General features: G+C 35.1%; 1 protein-coding gene and 1 pseudogene across 18 annotated transcripts in view; one reads left to right on the forward strand and one right to left on the reverse strand.

The window, feature by feature from the left end:
• The window catches only part of SLC4A10 (solute carrier family 4 member 10), a 276,010-nt gene that overhangs the window by 218,635 nt on the left and 33,174 nt on the right, over positions 1 to 24,201 (forward strand). For all 18 annotated transcript variants that reach the window (XM_036253310.1, XM_036253298.1, XM_036253312.1 and 15 more), the window contains 4 exons: positions 11,108 to 11,213; positions 17,019 to 17,180; positions 18,588 to 18,701; positions 19,797 to 19,958. In XM_036253310.1, the coding sequence (XP_036109203.1) occupies positions 11,108 to 11,213; positions 17,019 to 17,180; positions 18,588 to 18,701; positions 19,797 to 19,958 (544 nt within the window). The remainder of the gene's footprint in view (positions 1 to 11,107; positions 11,214 to 17,018; positions 17,181 to 18,587; positions 18,702 to 19,796; positions 19,959 to 24,201) is intronic.
• LOC118625507 lies at positions 1,485 to 9,939 on the reverse strand (annotated as a pseudogene).

A 24,201-nucleotide genomic window follows, 5' to 3' on the forward strand; every position in this document is an offset into this window, starting at 1 on the left:
AAGATTTATTTTTATAGTTTTTGCAAATTCTATCAATTGATACCAAAAATGATTGCAGACACCTGTCCTTTTAAAAATTTCTTGTCATATATATTACATAATGAATAAAGTAGTTGATACATTTACTTCCTAACTATAATTTGGAACACAGTTATAAATATTTTAGTTTTATGGATTATTGTATATATTGTTGGGGCCAAGATCCATAGGTCCAGAATATTCTCAGTCATCCTGTTCTGCTATGGAATAAACTTAGACTGTAAATATGACAATAATAAGCACAAGAAACTCCTTTGCTTACTCCACCTCCCGTGGGCTCTGTTTATAGAAGAAGCACAGATCAGCAATCCTATGCCCCACCTCATCCTTTCCACGGTTCCAGCCTGCTGCTGAGCTCTAGTTTCTCGTTTGTAAATGGGGACAAAAATACGTGTCTTACCACTCATAGGGGTGATTTGAGATTTAATGAGATTATATCGAAGTATTTTGTAACCCATGTAACAAGCATGTGATAAGGTACTTTATATTGAGCATCTACAAAATTCTAGGAATAGTCCTGAAAGCTTTACGTATGCTATAATACCCTTTCAAAGCCTCAACATGACCCTGCGCAGTTGTTATAAGTATATTCTATGTAAAATGAGTTAACAAAAGCTCAAAAGGGTCGAAAGGGGCAGATTCAATATTCATCTCAATATTACTTCCAAATGGAGGCTTTCCTTTTTTCCACTCAGAGCTCAGGATTTATTGACTGTCCTTAAGAAGGATACGTGGCTTTAAAAAGAGGGGCAGGGGGAATCACTGAATAATCTGCCCCTTCAGCAAAGCTGACAGAGAAAACATCCTGATGAAATCAATGTTTAGAAAAAGACCACCTGAAAACCCCGGGGCTTCCTACATTTTAAAAATAGTTTTTATACATTGAGTATAAAGTAAAAAGGGAAAAAATAGATTGTTTAGATAAAAGAACAATATGGTATGCCATCCCAGCCAGATCCAAGCTTCGGTTTTTCATAAGTTCCATTCCAGACATATTACAAACATATACACAAATCACACATAACACAAAGTAGGGAGAACATAAGGACTTCCTTTGTTTTTGGAAAATAGATGGGAAACAACAGAAACTTCTCAGAAATGCAGAGAAATATTTTTTCATAATTGCTAATACACTTCTTTTAGGCATTAAGATACATTTCTGTTTATAATCTTAATATAACTGTATTTTTAATCTTTACAAAAATCAGGTCTTCCAGTAAAAATGGTATTTCACTACACTAATCTATAATTTCCATTACTAAAATGTAGGTATGCACCCCAGTTTCTAACCTCTTGGAACATTTTGCACAATAGGATTTAGTCACTGGAATGAGTAAGGGCTGAGCAAAGCAACACTGCCTCATTCACTATGCCTCTGTAGTCAACATTCTTGTTTTCCAGCAAAACGAAAATTTCATGAGCAGAAACATGGGCTCTTTGAGAGTTCACTGATAAAGAGAGCATTTCTGAGCAGCTTCTGAGCAATTGCATCTTAACCAGTTGATCCCAGATCTGGGATCTTCACTCCTTGTTATAGCCAAACACAATGACGTGAGCCCCTGTGTCTGCACAGGTGTGGGTGGTGTCAGGACCCAATCCGCCATCCAACTCCATGTCTACAGACCTCAACCAATGAACCCTTGGCCTCGTATCTTCCATGAGCTTCTGCCTTCCACATCCAGGTTCCATTGGCATAACCAAGGCCATTTCTGTCTGATTAGCCCATGGTGCCAAATACTCACCTGTAGTTCCTAGTTTGATGGCAAGTCCAACTTTCATCCCATTCTCCCAAATAGAAGTCTCTGGGTGTATTGATTGGATCCTACTGCAGCCACTGGCTTTGCCCACTCTGCCTACCTGGACATCATCCTGTGCACATCAAAGAAATGATCTTGGCCTAGAAGTTTTTGGTGACTTTTTACCATGGGGTGAGCAAAGGTAATGTCTTGAACGATTGACCCCTGAGGCCAGCTTCCAAAGGTAGTTGGCCAGGTTGCTATTGAGGATGTACAGGCCAGTCTTACATCTGGACACTGTAGTACTGGTTCTCAAGAGCCAGGTTGCCCCACGCGTCCCCCAGCAAGATGAAGGCATCATCCTGATCTGTCCTTTTTTTTTTAAAGGAGTTAGTACTTTAATCTAAGCAATAACTAAAATTTTTTTGGAAATAATGATTAATTTTCTCCAGTGTAAATCAAAGACATGAATTAATAACTTTTAATAATTTATTTTAGAATCAGTTGTATCTTGACTAAATGAGTCAGAACTAGACATTTGTTTTGTTTTTGCAACTTGAGTAGGTAAGAAAACTTAGAAGACCTGGTTTGTTTAGTGATTTGCTAAAATATTATGCAAACGATACAACCTCGAATCTCTCTATTCATGGGCCTTCTGGTGCCAATGGATCAAAGGGCTAATAAATGTTTTTATCTACTACTTCCTTTCAAATAAAACTGTTATTTCAAATAAAGTTCTCCCTTTCAAATAAAATTGTTATATGTGTGCACATGTATATGCATACATAGACCCACTTGATGTATACATCTACTACAATGCTAGTTCTCTCTTATGATGTTACCTTCACAAGAAATTTGACATATTTTCCCTATGTTGCATTTTAGTTACGTTTTATCATCAATTCATTTACTTTTACCAAATTTTCAGAGTATGAAATGTTTCTCATCAAACTCCTTTAGTGTTGGGCCATGTTTCCTGAATTAAAGTCACAGAAAGATCCATTTGGGGGAATTTCCCCATCATGGCAACATACTACCTCTTATTAGTGAACTGGCTTACAGGCGGAGATTGGAAGGTTAATATATGTATAAGCAGAAGAGTAGCAAGACATTTGAAAGCCTGCGAGTCTTGCTTTTTCACCTAATGCTTTTCCATTTTGTCCCGGAACAACTGTAACATTGGAGCAAGAGATTCAGGACAAGACATTATAGACCAAGCTGACAGTTTTTTGGAAGCTACCATAGGTATAATCTCCAAGCCTTCATTTGGAGGAGGACCCAAGATTAATGCAGGTCTTTATGTTCTACTTTTTTTAAAATTTGTTTTTTTATTAATTAATTTATTTTTGTTACAGTTGTTTCTCCTTTATCCTCCCTAGACTTTTTTTTTTAAATTAAGTAGTCATCTTATTTCAAACTAAAGACATGTTACCAGGAGTTATACTAGTATTAGTTCTATTAGTTCTTCTATTAATTCTTAGTCCCTAGACCAGTGCTGGTGTTTCTTCATTAAGTATGCAAAGGTTATTCACATTAGACTTTGTCCCTGGATTCCAACCTGGGACTCAGAAATAAGATCTTGGAGTAACTCGCATCTCTTACATGTGTGATAACATAGATTACACATCCATGGCTCTAGACATCCAGGCCTCACCTTCTCTGCCTCCCACACTTTTTGATTGATGGCAGTGCAGGGTCTTTTCTATCACGATTCTCTGCTATGTCCACTGACTCTTCCTGCAAGACCTCTCAATGGCCCAAGTACTTTTCTTCAATAACATTCCTTTTGAGCTTGAGCTACAATTGTTCTATATATGCCTACATCGAATCTTTCCAATTAATGATATGGGCTTTATATAAGGGCTGAATAACCAACATAAACAACAGTAACAATGGAATTTTTAAAAATCTTGCAAAGCTGACCTCCTGTTCTCATTTTTTAACATTCAAAATACTTACTAGGACCCTCAAGGCTCACTCTGCACAGTCTGCCCTTGCCTCTCTCACAGTCCCACCCCTGTCTTTTCCCCGACTCCCCTCTGCTTTAGCCACACTGACCTTTGTGAGCTTGTCTGCTCCCTGACCCGTGCCTTCCCACCTGTTCTGTGCTCTCGCTAGTCCACCACATCACCCCTGCCCACACTACTTCTTACTACATTTGTTCATCTTTTAGATCTCAGCTTAAGCCTCATTTTCTTCGCTTTTCCTGAGCACCTGGATTCAAGGCTTCTTAGCAGCCTAGGCTTCTTTATAGTATATTTTACAAATGTATTTATATAATTATGTGATTGACTGTTTAGTATTTCTCTCCTGCATTTAAAGAAAGCTCTAGGGATCATATCTTATTCAATGTTATACTTAACATAGTGTCTTGCTAAGTGTAGTATTGAATTAACTTTTTAACTCACTTCAAAAAGTAATTCATTAACACTTTATTCAGTTAAGCATTCTGTATAACATCTTCATGACTAGGCTTTCAACAAATCTTCTTTTCTGTGTTGCCACACATATAGAACAAAACATACCATAACCTAGGTTCCCGTGAAAGCATAGCCTAAAACAGAGGCTTGCTTAAAGGTTAATTGATCTTGAGCAGGAGTAAAGAACAGGAGGAGAATGATTGCTATAGATTGAAATGTGTCCCCTCAAAATTTATATGTTGAAGGCCTAAGTTCCATTGTAACTGTATTTGGAGATACAGTCTTTAGGAGGAGATCAAGGTTAAATGAGTTTATAGGGTAGGGTCCAAATCTGGTAAGTGGTACTTATTTAAGGAGAGAGAGAGAGAGAGAAAGAAAGAGAGAGATCTGCCATGTGAGGACACAGCAAAAAGATGGCCATTTGCCCACCAAACCCAACCATGATTGTGTCTGATCTTGGACATGCATCTAAGTCTGTGAGAAAATAAATTTCTATTGTTTAATTCACCCAGTCTATGGTATTTTATTATGATAGCCTTAGCAGACTAATATAGTAATATAGGAAAGGAGATAAAGCCAATGAGAAATCTAGTTGGTCATAAACCTAGGTGACAGTGCTTGACTGGATGGGATCTTTAAAAAGGCTTGTGAAATGCAACTCACAACTATTTGCCTTGGGAAGGAAGGGGAAAGCATATTCTATTGACTTCATCCCCCATTCATTAAGGGTGGCAGCAGTATAAGGACAGCAATCAAGAGATACATGGTGTAGCCTGAAGCAAGACACCAAAGGGTTGCACCTGATAGTGACCAGTGGAAACCTACCTGTACAGGAGAAACAGAGCTGATAGGAACTAAAGTGGCACATAGTGTCTGATATGTAGAACATTGCCAAAGTACCATGTATTTAATAACCACAAGTAATTTTGTAAATTTTTTTTTTTTTTAATCTTGACAGAAGCTTCACTCTCCATGCATACTCTACATGGAAAAAGAAATGCAGTTTTTTTAAACCAAAGTGAAAAAATAGTTATGACTGCAAGTAAATGTTAAATCTGACATTATTTTAGTGATGTGTACAAATAGAACCTTGAAACACTTTTCAAGATGCTAAAAGAAATGATAATGATTTTCTAAGAATTGTTTGTCTCAGAATTTAGACAGGGTGGATACACTAAGTTAATGACCAAAAAGCAAGTTTAGTATGTTTCTCTGACACTGAAGCAGTAAGCTTTGGATTATATTGAAAATGCCATTGAGAAATAACCTGTTTAAAACTGCTAGAGACAGACACTGCCAAAGATGGTTATGTCTTGAACATTAGTTGATGGCATAATAAGTTGCCTTCTACTGCCAAAAATTATTCAAATATCTTGAGAATATAATTCAAAGTGAACAGGGTGTGATAAGTTGAAGAAAAATACTAGAATGGTTTCCCCATGATGCATCCTTTTGAATTTTTAAAAGAGATAAAAAAACAAAGCTAATACAGGAGTAAATTTGAGATAATTTGTACACACTGAAATAAGAAAGTAAATTTAGGACTGCCACAAGGAGAACCATTTATTTTTCAAATACATTTCATTGTTATCAAAAGAATTCATGTGCATCCTAAAAAATGAAAATAGTATAGGTAGATTATAATTAAAGTGCCAGTTCACTAAAAGCAACAATTTTTTTAATTAATTTATTTTTGTTACAGATGTTTCTCCATTTTACCCCCACTGATTCCCCCTCCTCTTCCCTCCCTACCCTGTCCCCAGCATTGTTGTCCATGTCCATTGTTCATGCATACATGTATATAAGTTCTGTGGTTTATCTCTCCCCCACCACCCCCTTTTCTGGGGATTGTCAGTCTGTACCCCACTTCCACATCTCTGGGACTACCGCATTCCTCAGACTGTTATGTTCATTATATTCTACAAATAAGTGAGATCATATGATACTTGTCTTTCTCTGTTTGGCTTGTTTCGCTTAGGATAATACTTTCCAGGTCCCTCCATGTCATCTCAAAGGATAAGAGATCTCACCTCACACCTGTCAGAATGGCCACCATCAACAAATCATCAAACAAGTGTTGGCGAGGGTGTGGAGAAAAGGGGACTCTAGTGCACTACTGGTAGGAATGCAGACTGGTGCAGCCACTGTGGAAAACAATATGGTGTTACCTCAAAAAATTAAAAATTGAACTCCCATTTGACCCAGTAATCCCACTTCTAGGAGGATACCCTAAGAAGCCTGAAACACCAATCAGAAAGAATATATGTACCCCCATGTTCGTAGCAGCACTATTTACAATAGCTAAGATCTGGAAACAGCCCAAGTGTCCATCAGTAGACGAATGGATCAAAAAGCTGTGGTACATATACACAATGGAGTACTATGCAGCTGTAAGAAAGAAAGATCTCTCATCCTTTGAGACGACATGGAGGGATCTGGAGAGTATTATCCTAAGTGAAACAAGCCAAACAGAGAAAGACAAGTATCATATGATCTCATTTATTTGTGGAATATAATGAACATAACAGTCTGAGGAATGGGGTAGTCCCAGAGAAGTGGAAGTGGGGTACAGACTGACAATCCCCAGAAGAGGGGGTGGGGGGGAGAGATAAACCATAGAACTTATATGGAAGTATGCATGAACAATGGACAAGGACAACAAAGCTGGGGACAGGGCTGGGAGGAAGGGGGAGGAAGGAATTGGGGGGGGGTATCTATAACAGAAATAAATTAATTAATTAAAAAAAAAAGAAAAGCAACACTTTTAATAAAGTTTTTTGTTAATTTTTGTTGGTACCTACTTATCTCTAAGTAATATGCTTATATGACTTTTTCTTTTTGGCTTACCAATGTTCAATGTAACTAATTTACTTTTGCTCTTATAAATATGGATTTAGCTCACTTTCTACTTCCATCCTCAACTTTCCTTCTCACTCTACCCCTCTTTCCAATATAATTATATCACATCCTAAATTCCATCATTTTTGTAATCTTTATAACCATAAACAGTCAAATAATCACAATTAACACATATAAACTTCCATTTCTTGTTCTATCTTCCATGGATAGTTCTCTTTCCTTCCTACCTTGTAAAAGGAGATAAATAAATTTTACTTCTACTTTCAACTGTGTTTCTCCTTCTATCCCCCATCCCTGATTTTATTGTAGTGGCTGTTAATATACTTATTATTTTATAACCATAGTTGTATTAAGTAATTGGCCTAAAATTTTATTCTAAAAATTAAAAAAAGTTTTTAAACTTTTACATAATTATAGTGATATAAATATTGCTCATTATAATTAAGTAGTTTGCAGTGATTACCTTTTCTCTGTGTGGCTCTAGTATCATGACTCCTCTATGTCATTTGTTATGAATAGATACTTTCAAAATGATGGCATAGGAGCGCTGAAGACCCTCTCTCTGATGAAACAAACATACTGGTGAAAATCATTAAAAAAGCAATAATGAAAATGAAATGTCTCTGGAAATTGTGTTAAGGGCATATAGCAAAAGAAGAAACATTTATTAAAGAAAATTTACTAAATATTGATAGGAACAGTGAGTCTGTGGCATGTGAGCCAAAACCTGCCTTCTCTTTATCCCTTTGCCAGCTCAGCCTGACAGAAGCTTCACTCTAAGCAGTTATGGCTAAGAACACAGGGCTTCCTCTCTTCCTAGCTCCCCCAGGAGGGTGACAGTATCTTCCTAAGAGGGGCAGGCTGGTAGTTTTATTTTTAATTTTTCAGGGAACTTATATACTGTTTTACATAGTGGCCATACCATTTTAAATTCCCACTAACAATACACAAAGGTTAAAATTTTTTCATCTCCTTATCAACACTTGTTATTTTCCTGTTTTTGTTTGTTTGTTTGTTTGTTTATAATGATCATCCTAATAGGTGTAAGGTGATACCTCATGATAGTTTTGATTTTTATTTTCCTGATGATTAGTGACGTCAAGCATCTTTTTTATATACCTGTTGGCCATTTTTAGGTCTTATTTGAGAAATGTCTATTCAAGTCCTTTGCCTATTTTTAATCATTATTTGTTTTATTGCTACTGAGTAATAGGAACACCTTATATATTTGGGATGTTAATAACTTATGAGAGGCATAGTTTGAAAATATTTTCTCCTGTTACATAGGTTGACTTTTTACTCTGTTGATTGTTTCCTTTGCTATCCAGAAACTTTAGTGATGTAGTTCTACTGCATATTTTTGCTTTTATTGCCTGTGATTTTGTTGTCATATCCAAGAAATACTGCTAAGACTAATGTTATAAAGCTTTCCTCCTCTTTTCTTCTACGAATTTTATAGTTTCAAGTATTACATTTAATCTTTAATCCATTTTGAATTGGTCTTTGTGTATGGTGCAAGATAAGGGAACAATTTTATTCTTCTGCATGTAGATATCCACCATTTGTTGAAGAGCCTATTCTTCAGGAGGTAGCCAATTGATGTTTTGCTCTCACATTGATGTTTCTGTCTCTCTCCCTCTTCCTTCCTCTCTCTGTAAAAGTCAATTTAAAAAATCTTTTTAAAAAATGGACTGCTTAGGTTCAAATTCTGGTTCTGACTTTTCTAGATGTATAAGCTTGGCCAAGTCACTTGTGCCTCTCTATTTTTATATGTATAATACTAGTGTTTTAAGGATTATATGTACAAGTATTATGATTGCTGTTATTCCTCTGTTCTGTTTTATTTTTAACATCTTGCTTTTTATATTCCATTGGTTTACACATTTCTTTTGTTGATGTTTCCCTCATGTTTATTTTTATATTATTCCTTTGCTTAATACATTCTTAGTAATGAGAGAAAATAAATATGAGTTCAATCCCCCTTAAAGCAGAAGCCAGATCTGATTCTTAATTTTAATAAATATTCAGCAATTTAATAGTTTTTGTGTTATTCTTTTAAAAAATAATTTTTATCTTTTAAAAATAAATTATTCTCTTTCTATGTGTATAGTACCTTTAGTATATTTGCCCAGTGAGCTAATGACCCAGAGCCAAAATTAAACAGGATTTTTTTTTCTATAGATTTTTAACAATAGTAGCAGAATTGTTCTAATGCTGGTCAAAATTTAAGTCTCTTTAAAGCATTAGAAGCAAAATGAAAAGAGTATCAAGATGTTAGAGAAAGCCTAGTGTTCTTTTTGTGTTGTGTCAAGGTGAAAAAGTTAATAGTTTTATTGCATTTTGTGAAAGACTGAAAAATGAACCGGAATTAATACTGATGACCATAATGATAATAAGAGCCCCAATTTCAAAACTGCCTAAATGTTTTCTAGGCAATTAATATATATATCAAGTTACTTATTCTTCAGAATAGCTCTTCTAGATAGACATTTTTGTTCCCATTTTACATATGTGGAAATCAAGGTTAAGAGTGCTTGAATAATTTGCTCATGACCACACAGACAGTAAAGGACAGAGCCTCCACAAAGGTCTGTCTTCTAGGACTAGGTAGGGCCAATCTAGGTCTTAGGAACCTATAGCTTTAAATTACTTGCATTAATAAATGTGCATTTTTGGATCTTCAGTACTTTTGTTTCCCTTTTGCCATGGTCCCTCCCTCTGCTGCCATGGAGGTTACTGCAACGACAATGGTAACTAGTGCTTTCATATCCCATTCCCTTAAAATCCAGCCTTCTCATAGGAACCTTCTGCCCTCTTAGAGGCCCAGCTCCAAATGAGCCCAACTGGGGAATCCTCTTACCTCCCTTAGTAAGAGCAGGAGTCATGCTGTCTGTATTGCCAACGTCAAATAGAGTTTCTTGCAATAATAGACATTCAACTTTGAGAGTTGAAGAAGGAATGAGTAGTGAAAAATAAAACAGATTGAGTCCCTGATGTGGAAGACAGAAGAGTGAGCATTGCTTAGGCAGAGGGATTTACCAAGTAGAAACCATAAGACATTTCCCTATAAAGATAATTTTAGAAATGGTGGTTAGTTCTACCATTCTATTAATATCACTAAAACTGTAGTCCAACTAATTTTCAATTTATGTAGTGTATGTGGGTTCATCTGGGAGCTCAACCACCATTTATAAAATGTTTCTGTAAGAAAATGTTTTATGAAGCACAAATAGCAGGATTATGAATGAATTTTTGGAAGCAAACCATTTGTAAATGGAAGTGAACGCCTAAAACCACTAATTTGTTGGTCATCTTTGCTTGTTCTTCTCAATGATTAATAAAAGTATAAAGAATGTGAGACCTGAAACTATTTTCTATTACATAATAATATCACTATGCCCAACTCTTTCTCATTCTCTCTGCTGCTACCCTCACCGAACATTCATTATGGTTCCTTATATGTAGTAGGTACTCAAAAACTTTTGCATGTTGATTGTTTGATTTTTGAGAGAACTATCACTCAGAACAAAAAAGAGTACGTCCAGAGATAGCTAAGGTTCTTGCTTCAACCTATTTTTAACTTTTAATTACACAGCAAAGTTATTAATGATCTTTAGAATATGAATTAAATAACTCCAACATTAAGTATTATGGTTTTACAATATTAATAAATATAAGTAAATCATAATAATAGATTTGGAGGTTTAGACTTTCTTCCACTTGACATAATTTAGGAGCAAATAGTCATTGTAAATTCTAGAAGCCATCCTGGTTGAAAGGCTGCCAAAGCCCTGTGTTCTCCAGTGCACTTTAAAAAACTTTCTCTAAATGGGACAGAGAGGGAATGACCTCTTTCCAGAAAACACTGTAGAGCAGTCTACTGTCCTGCTTCTGGAAATGCTCTGTCGTGGAATCATTTAAGATGACTTAATCCCTTACCTTTTAGTTGGAGGAACACTGTGACTAGAGAAGAAGGACCCATTCATTCCGCATCTGTTTTCAGTGTGGTGACAAAAAGGTATCTTTCACAAACTGTACCATTTTACCTTTCAGGTGCAACTGTGTGGAACCCCATAATCCCAGCAACGACACAATAAAGGAATGGAGTGAGTCCAATATTTCTGCCTCTGACATAATTTGGGAGAACCTAACTGTGTCAGTAAGTGAAACATTAAAAAATAAGTCATATTTTTAATTGTATTACTGTTTGGTGGCTTTTGTTGACATTGTGAGTGAATGATCACTACTAAGGTGAATTTTTTGAATGCACACTACTCTAAAATGATAGTTTTTTTTTTTTTAAATTTTACTTGTTTCAGGTATTCATCAGTAAATGACGTGTTTTCTTTTATTGTTAAGTTTTTTCTAAGAGTTAGTAGGCCTACATTGTTCTAAAAGCACACATATAGCCTGATACGGCTGGACTAACTGAAAGCATATTAAATGAGAATGGTGTTGACCTAAATGAAACCATATGGCAGAACTAAGTCGGCTTCTGTGTAAAGAAGCCAGAACGCGTGTACTTTACTCTGTGATACTGCTCCAGCTGTTCAGAATATGCTGAGGGTGAGGGGCTGTTTGTTAGGGTTTTAGTGTAAATATGAAAGTCTTTGGGAAGGACAAAACTCAATTTATTAATAAAATTCTGGCACCTTCCTCAGGAAGGAATTTCTTACTTCCATTTTCTTCTTATCTCCCACCCAGGAAAGAGGATGGCAACATATTTTTTACCTTAAATCCTGTACCTTTAAAACACATTTTTTTTTTTGCTTATTTCTGCTTTGTGGTTTTGTTTTTTTCCCCCCTCTCACAGCTGTATTTCTCCATTCTGCTCAATCTATGACAATGTTTGTGCACTTCTTTTTTTCATCTGTATTTGCATCCTTTACTTCTGCTTAGTCAAATCTTACAATTGGAAGAATTGAAAGTGTTGTGCTTTAAATAAATATTTAAAAAATCGGAGTCGTCCTAGTTTCTTTTTTCATTCTCCTCAGTTACAAACATGATCCAAAGCTTCTTCCACTTTAGCTGCTTGTATAAGCTCGAGTCCCATTATAACCATCAGCATAAAACTATATGAATTCTAGTTCATTTTATGAAACACATATCGTTTTAGTAAGTGAGCCAGTTGGCAGAACAAAGAAATCTGTTTTGTTTACAAATATTATAAAACTCTAAATTTGATTTTTAAAAATCAGTTACAATTGATATGCAACATTATATTAGTTTTAGGTATACAACATAATGATTCAATATTTGTATATATTGCAAAGTGATGACCACAGTATGTCTAGTTAACATTCATCACCATACATAGTTACAGAATTTTTTTCTTGTGATGGGAACTTAAAAGGTCTATTCTCTTAGCAGCTTTCAAATATAAACATGATTTTTGTAAGAGCACTTGACCTATTGCCTATTTTGTCAGTTTTCCCCATTAAATGTTTTCTTAGAATCAAAATCAAATTACTTACCCTCTGTTTAAAATTTAATCTTGACCTATATTTTATTACCTTTAGTCTTACTCTTATCATTTTCTCTAGAATAACCCTTCACTTACTCTTGTTTTCTCCTGTTACAGTGAACATATTTTCTATTCTATTTTTTTCCCTAGAAAAATACATTGCATGGTTATGCCTTTACCATGATTGATCCATCCAGCAGTGTATTTTCCATCTATATGTTCCTTTTGTAATCTATAAGCATATTATGTTTAAGAATTTCTTGTTCCTCATCTTGATGTTCCTTTCAATGCAGAAACCCCAGTAATCCCATCTCTACATTATTTCACATGGTAATTTACTCTATGAGTTTTATAATCTCTGAAAGATTTAATGCTAAATAATAATATTTATTCTATATAGTTGCAAATCCTGAACAATAACCTAAAAGACTCACAGAACAATTGATCTGGCTTGCCATGACTTAATTTTAGATATTAGAAGTTTTAGAGTCAAGCAGAGTGCAGTAAACAGAATTTTGCAATCAAAGCATATCTAGCACTGTGTTTTGTTTTGTTTTTTAAGTTCTGTACTAGGTGTTAACATTCTGGAAGAAATTTTCATATTATTTTTCATTAGTTAAAGCAGTTTTTGCAATGGATAATTGGTAATCTTGACCAGAAATAGCCTTTATCACCAAAGGGGATGCTACCTAATGGAAAATGTAATTTTTAAGTCAATAAAGACCATTAAAATATCACCAAAAGTGTTTTACAAATAAAGTTCTGTGCTAGTGGCTATTATAATTACTTTGTAAAAGTAATAATATAACATTTACTTTATATATTATTCACTTGACGGATTTTTTTAATTGAATTTTTACATACCTCATGAATTATAGTTTTTACATTGCTAACTCACCAGGGGCAAAGAACTTCAGCTTTCTGTGATTCTCCCAAACTGCTCTAGGCATAGTGAGTGTTCCATAAATATTTAATCATTATTTTGAAAGATAGTCCCATATCACAGATTTACTATTTAGCATAAACCTTGTTTCTGTTTATTTTTCAACTTTATTGAGGTATAATTGACAAAAATCATACATATCTAAGATATACAACATAAAGTTTTGATTATATGTATGCATCATGACATGATTACTACAATCAATCTAATTAACATTCCAATCCCTCACTCACATAGTTGCCTTTTTTGGATGAAAACAATTAAAATCTATTTTTTTAAGCAAATTTCAACCGTGTAATACAGTATTATTAAATACAGTCACTATGCTGTGAATTAGATCTTATTTATTCTGCATAACTGAAACTTTGGATCCTTTGATTAATACTTCCCTATTTCCCTTCCTTCCCCCAGCCCTTGGTAACCACCATTCTACTCTGCTTCTAAGAGTTTGACTTTTTCTGATTCCACACATAAGTGAGATCATGCAGTGTTTGTCTTTCTGGCTTATTTCATTTAGCATAATGTCTTCCAGGTTCATTTATGTTGTTGCAAATGACAGGATTTCCTCCTTTTTCTTTTATTTTTCCAGTGATTTTTAGACAATGTGGAAGGGAAGGAGGGGGTGGGGGGAAAGAGAAACCTGGATGTGAGAGAGACACATTGATTGGTTGCCTCCCGCACAACCCTCACTTGGAGGCTGGGGATTGAACCTGCAATCCAGGTACTTGCTCTTGACTACGAATCAAATCCCTCACTTTGGTTCACAGGCCAACGCTCTAACCACTGAGTCAAACTGGCTAGGGCAGATTTCCTTCTTTTTTAAGAGTGAATAATATTCAATTGTATATTTATACCACATTTTCTTCATTCATTAATCTGTCCACAGACACTTAGGTTATTTCTGTATCTTGGCTATTATGAATAATGCTTAATGCAAATCTTTTAAAATATGTTTTTATTGATTCTTTTTAGAGAGAGAAGAAGGGAGAGAGAGACAGAAATATCTATGAGAGAGAGATAGAAACATTGATGTGAGAGATACATTGATCGGCTGCTTCCTGCACGTCCCCTGCACTGGGGATGGAGCCCACAACACGGGCATGTGCCCTGACCAGGAATAAACCAGGACCTCTCAGTCCATAGGACAGTGCTCAATCCACCGAGCCACACTGGCAGGCTTAATGCAAGTCTTTTATGCCAAGCTAGTATACTTAGGTTTCTTTTGTTATATGTATTTTTATCAGTATCTCAATATCAGCCCTTATAAGGAATTCTTAGGCAAGGTTTAAAATATTCACAAGCAATTAACTCACAGTCGGTTAACAGTCCCAGTGCCAGAATAATATATATAAAGGGCAGGACACTAATGCCAACTTTAATTTCTTATTTTATCAAACTTGATTTTTATTAACTTAAAAAATTATTAATACTTAGAATGTTTTTGAAGAATATTTAGTAGAAATGAGTTTGTCAACAAGCATTTTTAAATTTTATTTTGTAAGTGAAACCATGTGTCAGACTCAAACTGAAAGAACAGGATTCATACTTGGTTTTCACTTCTGTGAAAGCTAGATATAGAGGTGTGTATGTTGGGGGGTGGGGGGGCAGTTAGTATAAACCAGAAAATAAATATAGAATTTAGTGGATTATAATTTTTTAAAATTAACATAGTTACCCAAAAGAAAAAAAAATAAATATTCTTTCTAAATTTGCTTTGAATTAAAATACCTAGGCAAGCTATTGGAAATTTATTATAGATTATAAGATAGTTAAAAGGAACCTTGGAAATGGCAAATGGCAGTTATGTTTTTAAGATTGAGAGCACGACCCAGCGAAGTCCAAGAAGCATTTTATATCTGCACAAAAACCTAAAGATAATCGCAAACCTATAGATAATGAGTTCACAGAGAGCTTGTCCTCCTCTTTGTATTTAGCCACTCGGCTTGCCCATGACTTTGCTTAGTAATTCCTCTACAGGTATTTCTGAACATGGCAAGAGAAGGAACTAAAAAATGCAAGGATTCACTTTTGGTACTTTATCTATTTTTACAGAGTTTTGAGAAAAGGAAAATTAAAGCTATAATTGAAGCCCGGAGGATTTTCTTTGGTATTTCAGTTAGTCAAGTTATTATGCTCTGTATTAGCTTAACATAGATAATTGGAATTCATCCTTAGCTAGCAAGGAATGTATTTGCAGTTAGATTAGAAAAGGGGACAGACTTCTTTCAGATAATTATCAGGTGTACTAACAATATTTCTTAAGAATCCTAGCCTTAGGGGTGGCTGCCCCAACTAGATTTACTGATTGGTTGTTTATTTTTGACTAGCAGTGTAGTTATCTGTGGTTTATTCTAGAGTCTTTGGAAGGTATTTGTTTTCTGCTATACGAGGACTCCAGGGCCTGAGGCATTGTTCAGTGGGTGGACTCTGTGCTGATGATCAATCCATCCATCACGTTTTTCTTTAAGATCTCTGTCCCATGGCACAATTCGATTTTTGCTCAGGTTCAGAATATCTCAAGGGTTGATGAGGTCATTGGTTCACTTAAACAATTTTTGTCTCTGTTATAAAATAAAAATAAACACATTAGTAATCTAATTTAATTTAAAAAATAAGAGTAACCAAAATGATTTTAAAAGAAAAATTTCAATTCCAAAATATTGACGTTTAAAATGCTCAGTTTTTCTAGTGGAAAGAAAATTTTTTGGACTTTGCTGCCACCTCATGGCTAAGGCAGTAATTAGAAATGATCCTTCAGGGCCTTATAAAAATTTATACCAGGGGGGAAAAAAGACCATGGAGAAGTCACAGTACAAATGAGCTTTGTCTTGCCCATGAAATAACATTTTCTTTTTTGTTCTGTGAGCTAAGTTGATCCAAATCTTGGACTCACAATTTCATTTCACTAATAATATATCATCGTTTTCTTGTTGCCTTTCTCATCCTTTTTGGTGGCTTTTGGACTAGATAACTTTACAAAGTCATTGTTCTTCTTTAATAAGCAATAATATTCCCACCATCCATATTTAAATCACAGTTCTGCTGCAGTGAGGTTACAGCAAATTACTTAAACTCTCTGTCTCAGTTTCCTCAGACAGGAAATCGAAATAATGTCTACCTATTTTATAGGCTTGGTGTGAAAATGAAGATGATGTATTTAAATGGTTTGGCGTAGTATCTGACCCTAGTAATCACTCACCATCAAGTATGTCATATTTTCAATAAGTATGGTGTTAGGGACTTAGTCGATATAAGGTTTAAATACGTATTGATTGGGAAATCAATTAGTTGTATAGATTTAAATTTAATTTGAAAAAAGCCAAAAATTTAAAAGCAGCTCGTGTTCACATCTTACACAACATAGATCTTTGATGTTGCTCACCACCTAACTTTCCCAGATAGATGTGAAAGCATGAAGTGCCGTCTGTTAAATCACCGAGAGCCATAGATGAAAAGCGTCAGCATCTCGACTGCAATTGACCTTCAGAAGTTAGCTTTCTGAAAGAACCGTGTCCATTGTTTTCTTACTAGTTTGTTTGTTTCACTTCCCCCGGCAGGAATGCAAATCACTGCACGGAGAGTACGTGGGCCGCGCCTGCGGCCACGAGCACCCCTACGTCCCCGATGTTCTCTTCTGGTCCGTGATCCTGTTCTTCGCCACCGTCACTCTGTCCGCCACCCTGAAGCAGTTCAAGACCAGCCGCTATTTTCCAACCAAGGTATTTAGGCCACCATTTCCTTGATTAGAACATAAACCGACATAAAGCACGTTATGCAGTCATACATGTTTTAGGACGAAAGAAGAGCAGTCGCGGTGACGGAGGAAGCCACCGGAAAGCTTCGCGCGAGCAGGCTCCCAGGTTAGGAGTGGAGTTAGGTGGGAGGCAGGTGAGGGAAAGTGCTCTTGAGACGGATGCTCATGACGCCCAGGCTTTTCTCTTTGACGTCAAATGCCAGAGATAAGTTCCCACTTTCCCACATTTTGGGGGAATTGAAGGCGTGCACTGCATGAGTGCTTGTCACTTCCTTGCCCAGGGAACAGTGGGAACTATTCCACCTGACAGACGCCCCCTTGGAGCCAGGTCACCTTCTCTAAGTGGGAAAGCCCGCGCCACCCATCGGAACACTGTTCTCTTCTACATTTTCAAAGTGTCAGTCCCTCCCCCTAGCCCACCACGTTTGCATCTGCATATTTGGAGAGGAAAGTAAAAGAGACACAGCTTAGTTCAATATTTAACACTGCAAAGTAACACCTATAAATGTCTGACTCAGCCAATAAAAAAACAAAACAAAAACAAAAACAAAAAACTCAAGAGAACAAGCTTTTTAAGGATGAGCAGAAGATTCCAAACAAAATTCCACCCTGGGAAAATATTTCCAGAACTATTCCTTCCACAGAAAACTTCTGTTTTTGTCACCCCCTTCTATAAGGTGGGAGATTTATTTTTTTTCCCTCGAAAGTTTAATTTGATTAAATTATTTTTGTGACTTGAAACAATAATCTCCTGCATCTGTGAGTGTGTTTGTGTGTCATAAAGTCATCCTAATACAGATGCCAGATCTTGTTGCTAGTTATATTAGGATTTTTGCTTAAAGATGGCTTTATATATGAGAAATGGTTTTAAAACTGGCTTACATAATTTGCCCACTCTGTTGTGCACAGTCCTTGCTGCCATACTTATATCCCAGATAAACTGACTAAAATATTGTGCTTCTTCAATACAAGTGATAATTTATTGTATGGTGCTTCTGATATATCGTACTAAAATGTTTCCTGTGTCCCGAAATTCAGCCAAATTCTGGCCATGCAACCTTATTCTATGTTCAAATATTTATGCACTTAGCTTCATGACAAACAGATTTTAAATAAATATTAAAAATAGCACAGTCATCATTGTAGCTATTTCGCAATGTCTTCTTCTGGAAAGGTTGTGTGTGTATCCCCCTGGATGACAGAGTTACATAAATATACATTCAGGTTCTGACAGAGCTGATGATAAGATTATAGTGTGCATAAAATATATTATGGCATAAAGTATTTATAAAGTGTGACTCTAGGTTATGTTCCTGAGTATTCCTGTCTATTTATACTTTCTTCAAGTGACAAATGTTTTTATTATTTTTAGGTTCGATCCATAGTGAGTGACTTTGCTGTCTTTCTTACAATTCTGTGTATGGTTTTAATCGATTATGCCATTGGGATCCCATCTCCAAAACTACAAGTACCAAGTGTTTTCAAGGTGAAGTTATCATAGCACCTACTACTTACCTCTTCATCTCTGTGGACCTCATCTTCATTTAGATTACGGCTATCGTCCTAGAATTTGAGATATTCATGAAAATATAAAGATATAGATTAATAAATGCCTATACCATGAATAAAATTTTGGCCCAATATTTTAAAAAACAGGAACCAGAGAAATAGAAACCTAGAGGCCACTTGAAAATATTTCCTGTCAATTTTTTCAGTTGAAATATCTATCTATCTATCTATCTATCTATCTATCTATCTATCTATCTATCTATCTACCTACCTATCTATCTATATCACTCTTAAGAGATAAGGACGCATTTTGAAATTAAGGGAAATGTATTATCTTGATACAGAATTTCCCAGTGAATAGGACTTGAAAAACAAATAAAAATAGGTCTGAAATAGAATTCTGACCATATTACTAAGATTGTGACCTTGGTCCAGTTACTCGAACTTCTCTGAGTCTTGGGTTTCTCATCTGTCAAACAGAGCTAGGGACTTCCTCACAGAATTATTGTCAAAAAGACTTCCTTTGGAATTCATCCCAGGCACCAGCCATGTTTAGAACCCTTCCCTGAACCCCTGATATCACCAAGTGCCTGTTTGCTCTTTTTAGATAATGGCCTCTGCATACATCTAAAATAAGTTACACACAGTTGTCAACTGTAAATATAAATATATTACAATAGATATATAAATAAATTTGCCAACTGGAAATGTTAAATATTATTTTATTTAATATAGCTATTGATTAAGAACATTGATTTTTTTAGTCAAATACTATCTCCAGCACTTACTAACTTTGGGACCTCGAGCAATTTACTGGACTTTTTTATGTCTCAGTTTCCTTATCTGTGTCTCCTTATCCGTTGCCAAGGACAAAAATGAGTTATAATACTTAAAGCACTTAGAATGGTGCCTGTACCTTATAGGTGCTATGTAAACATTAGTCTTATTCATTATAGCTCACTCAACATATCAGTTTATAGTGAGGGTTTTCCTGGTAGCAACTGTAAGATTTAATTTACTTAGCATCCATTAATCCAGTTAATAATTATGTATATTCTTTTATGTTTCACAGCCCACCAGAGATGATCGTGGCTGGTTTGTTACACCTGTCGGTCCAAATCCATGGTGGACAGTCATAGCAGCTATTGTCCCAGCTTTGCTGTGTACTATTCTGATTTTCATGGACCAGCAGATCACAGCTGTCATCATCAACAGAAAAGAGCATAAGCTAAAGGTAGGTTTCAACATTGATTTTAAAGGAAATTATTATGACTTGACTGACAATAGTCGATGTTCATTGATCTTTATTATTCTGTGGTCATCTGTACAATGAAATATTAAAATAATGTTTTCAGGTTCATAATTTTATTGTCTATTTTCAGGATATTCTGTCTTACAATAAACTTAAAATTAATTATTTTTTGTTATTTAGTTAATTGATTAATTAGTAGCTCTTGGCCGAGTTCTATACTCTGAAACCTTACCTCCAGGGCTTAAAATAAAAACATTGCCTAAATTATAACTTTCTTACCATGTTTAACATATTTTAATAAAATAATCTATGCTGGTGAAGTGCAGCTTTACCAATTTATCTTACATTGGGGGTTTTTCTATTTCTTAATTTGACCCTGGATACGTCTATTAAATTACATTCATTATTGGAACCAATTACACTCTCAGATAGTTATCATTTTGTTTAGTTATTCCTCTGTCTATAATGCCCATGACAATACAACCCAGTTATAAATGTTATAGGTTGTAAGTGACACCTTTGTTGAGTTGTATTGCATAGTTCAATGACTTCCCTTTTTTACAAAGAGCATAAATACGGATATATCTTATATTCTGACCCTGCCATTTTGCAACTGTGAATAATCAAAATTGTTCACTGGCATGCAGTTTATCTGAGAAATGTAATGCGGGTACTATCACCTGTAGGAATATATTACATAAAATCAAAGTCATTGAGTAGTTACAAATGATCTAAATCAACTCTTGTAAAAACAGAACAGTGTTGCTTTGCTCTGGAGCATGTCCATACTCTAAACTCTAGGAAAGGGTTCCTTGTCAGAGCAGCAGGAACCATGCTGTACAGATTGGTAAGTATGTTTGTGAGAAAGATTACAATCTCTGATTGAATTGCTTGATGGCAAATAGTAATTACAAATGTAAGAAAGCATGTGATTAGTAACAAGTCTTACTAAAAAGGAATGTTCTGTGTATATTGGAAAGAATGTGTCTATCTTAAAACAAAGAGCATTCTTCTTTCTCTTTGTAGAAAGTAACTTAAGAGTGCTCCAAACTTTTTGAAAGTTCATTCAATTCACTTCTTTTTGTCAAATAAAATTCCTAATTATTAGGACATATTTTACAAAAATAGCTCATAAAGTCTTAGGAACTAGACCAGTTGTGTTCTGTTACATGTTTAACAATCAGTTCTCTGCACATTAAAAAGAGAGAGGTCTTGATTTATAATGTTTGCCGATTTCCTTGATATGAATATTTCTACCGCCGCCCATTTTATGCTACCAGTGTGACATCAATTGGCAGAAAATTTTTTTTGAAAATTAAACAGTTGGCTCTGATAAGCTTATATGAACTGGCTCCCAAAACATAGCTGAACTACAAAAATTCAGTATTGGAAACTTTGAAACATTTACAGTCTTCAAAACAAGGAGATCAGACTCTAAGTTTAATGGCCTATTTATTTAATGTTAATCATTTAAAAGTATTTGCTTTAAAATATTAGCCTTCTGCAAAAGCAAATGCCACCACAAATTAATTATTAAAGTTGCATAGTTGATTAAATAGATCTATAAAACAAGTGTAAGTATTTTATGTTGAATATTGTTAGTCTGCTACTCTCTAAGAAGTAGAAAAACATTTTTCTTAGGCACCAGTGTGTTTTTTAAAACTGAAAACATCTATACTTTTCCATTACAAAGTAATGTATGATTTTGGTTTAAAAAAATTAGGTAATATAAAAAGTTAAAAGAAACAAATGGAAAAACTATGATTTCATTACCTAGGGATAATACTTTAATATATATGCAAATATATTTTTTTCATATAAGAGCATTATCAAGTTAATCATCCCATGTTAACAATACATATCTGCATTATCCTTTTAAATGGCTGTATATATATTTCATTATATGACACATGATTTAAATTAACTGAAATATTCCTATTTTAAGAAAGAAAGTTCTATATTCATTGTTTCCTTTTCAAAGGAAAAAAAAATTTAGTCTTTATAATTAAGAAAAAATTCCATAGATTTCACTGAAAAATTATTCTTTTAAAGGTTATCAGCTAAACTGAAGGAGGCAGACTTTTTTCTAAGTATTAATGGAATCATATTAAACAAAATGTGGAAGTAAGTGAAGATTTGCTGAGGGTGATATTATCTTTTGGCCATACTCTACTGTTGCTCCTTCCTGCTCTCTCAACCTTATAAATCACAGAGCACTTCTGTTCTTCATAAGCCTGTGGTAGGCCCTTGACATTCCCAGTCTTGGCCAAACTCCAAATAAAAAATATGATGTATTTCCTTCTTCTTCTTTTTTTAAATCCTCACTCAAGGATATTCTTCCATTTATCTTGAGAGAGAGAGAGAGAGAGAGAGAGAGAAAGAAACATCCATGTGAGAGAGACACATCGATCGGTTGCCTCCCACATGACCCCAACCAGGCCTGGGGACTGAACCACAACTGAGGTACATGCCCTTGACTGGAATTGAACCCAAGACTTTTTGGTCCATGGGCTGAGGCTCTAACCACTGAGCCAAAACAGTCAGGGCTAATGTATTTCCTTCTTTACATATCATGTAGGATAGCTAAAATATAACATGACATTCTTTATGAGGTTTTTTAAGTACTTGCATTTATACAATTAAATGTAAAACAAAAACATTTAATATTTTTGTCACTAAAATAAACTTGAAGCTATATTAATAAACTATATTACATTATTTATACATTACTTTTTTATTATACTAATAAATGACCATAGAATCAAAAGATTCATATTTTTGCCCCTTAACAGCTTGGATTTAGTTAACAATAGAGTAAATCTGACTTAATCAAAACTCTGCTGTTTCCCCAAGTAGAAGAGCCAGCCTATTCTTGGCCAGGATGAGTCTGAACACCCCATCGTCCTTCTTGGACATGGATATTTGAAAAGCAAGTTCCTTGCAGTGAAGACATATTTAATCTACAATGAACCCATTTTTTCCTCTTTGGCCTGTAACCTTTGTCTTCTGTTAGCTTTGGTATCATGTGGTCTACTGCAACTGATCTTGCTAACAATAACCAAACATCACCTTCTCAGAATAGTCCTTACTCAGAGTAACAGTTTGTTCCAAAGCCATTCTTTCCGCCTGTTGCTTCCCTGAAATGTTTGCATAGTCTCCTGGCTTTGACTTGAACCACATTGTCAGAGAAAGACATGTGTTTCTTGAGTAGATCCGCAGACCACAAGTTAACCACAGTTTCAGCTTCTACTAATTTTTTTTCTCACTTGAAAACCCATTTGTGCCTTGGGTGGAGCATTCCCAGAAACAGTTCATTGAAGCATGTTTGGTAGTTTCTGTATCAAGCACCTGGTGGATTCCACATCTTCTATCTAAGTTGACATCATATGTTCAAGCCACCTCAGAATTCAGCCTTTCATTCCTTTTCTCTCCCAGACTTACACTGCAGGTCTTTTCGCTTTTTCTTTATTTCCATTACCAAAACCACTAGTTTTTTTTTTTTTTTTTAGAAGTATTTTTCATGCCACTAAAAATGGTTTCCATTATTTTGTGAGCATTACTACATACACAGGAGAGCGTGGTGACCTGCAGAGGCTGGGCCCCCCTCACTGACACAGTAACTCACTCCTCCTCCAAATGAAGAAGCTCAAAATTAGCCAAACTCCAACTCCCTTTACCTCACAATCCTTTGGGCTGATCATGTTGATCACATTGTAAGGTATATAAATGTCAAATCACTATGCTGTACCTGTGAAGCTAGTATTGTATGTCAACTATACTTTAAAAAATTTAAAGCTGCAACTGTAAAAATCTGAGAATGAAAATTATCATCTATATTACATATAGATATAAATTCATATTCTATCTAGCATTTTTTGCTTGTCATTTCTTTCCAGGAGGAGTAGGATAGGCATGGGTTAAATGAATTCCTTTGAAAAGCATTACACATATATATATATTTTTAAAAGTATTCCCTAAAAGTGGAAAGAGAGACATTATTTTACAGAAAAGAAAGTTTCTGTTCAGCTACAACTGTGGGCTTTTCTACATGTTTCTGTAGACAGTTCAGGCTTCTTTTGACATCATTTTTAATAAACAGCAATACAATCCCGGATCACTTGAGTAAATGAATGCATTTGCAACATTCATTTGGCACCACTCTCTCTTGATGATTATGGCATTTGATATGTTCTTTTTTGCCCTCTTTGTCAGCCTGGTTCTTCAT

Source organism: Molossus molossus, unplaced genomic scaffold (genome assembly GCF_014108415.1).
Source record: "Molossus molossus isolate mMolMol1 unplaced genomic scaffold, mMolMol1.p scaffold_m16_p_11, whole genome shotgun sequence".
Lineage (NCBI taxonomy): Eukaryota > Metazoa > Chordata > Mammalia > Chiroptera > Molossidae > Molossus > Molossus molossus.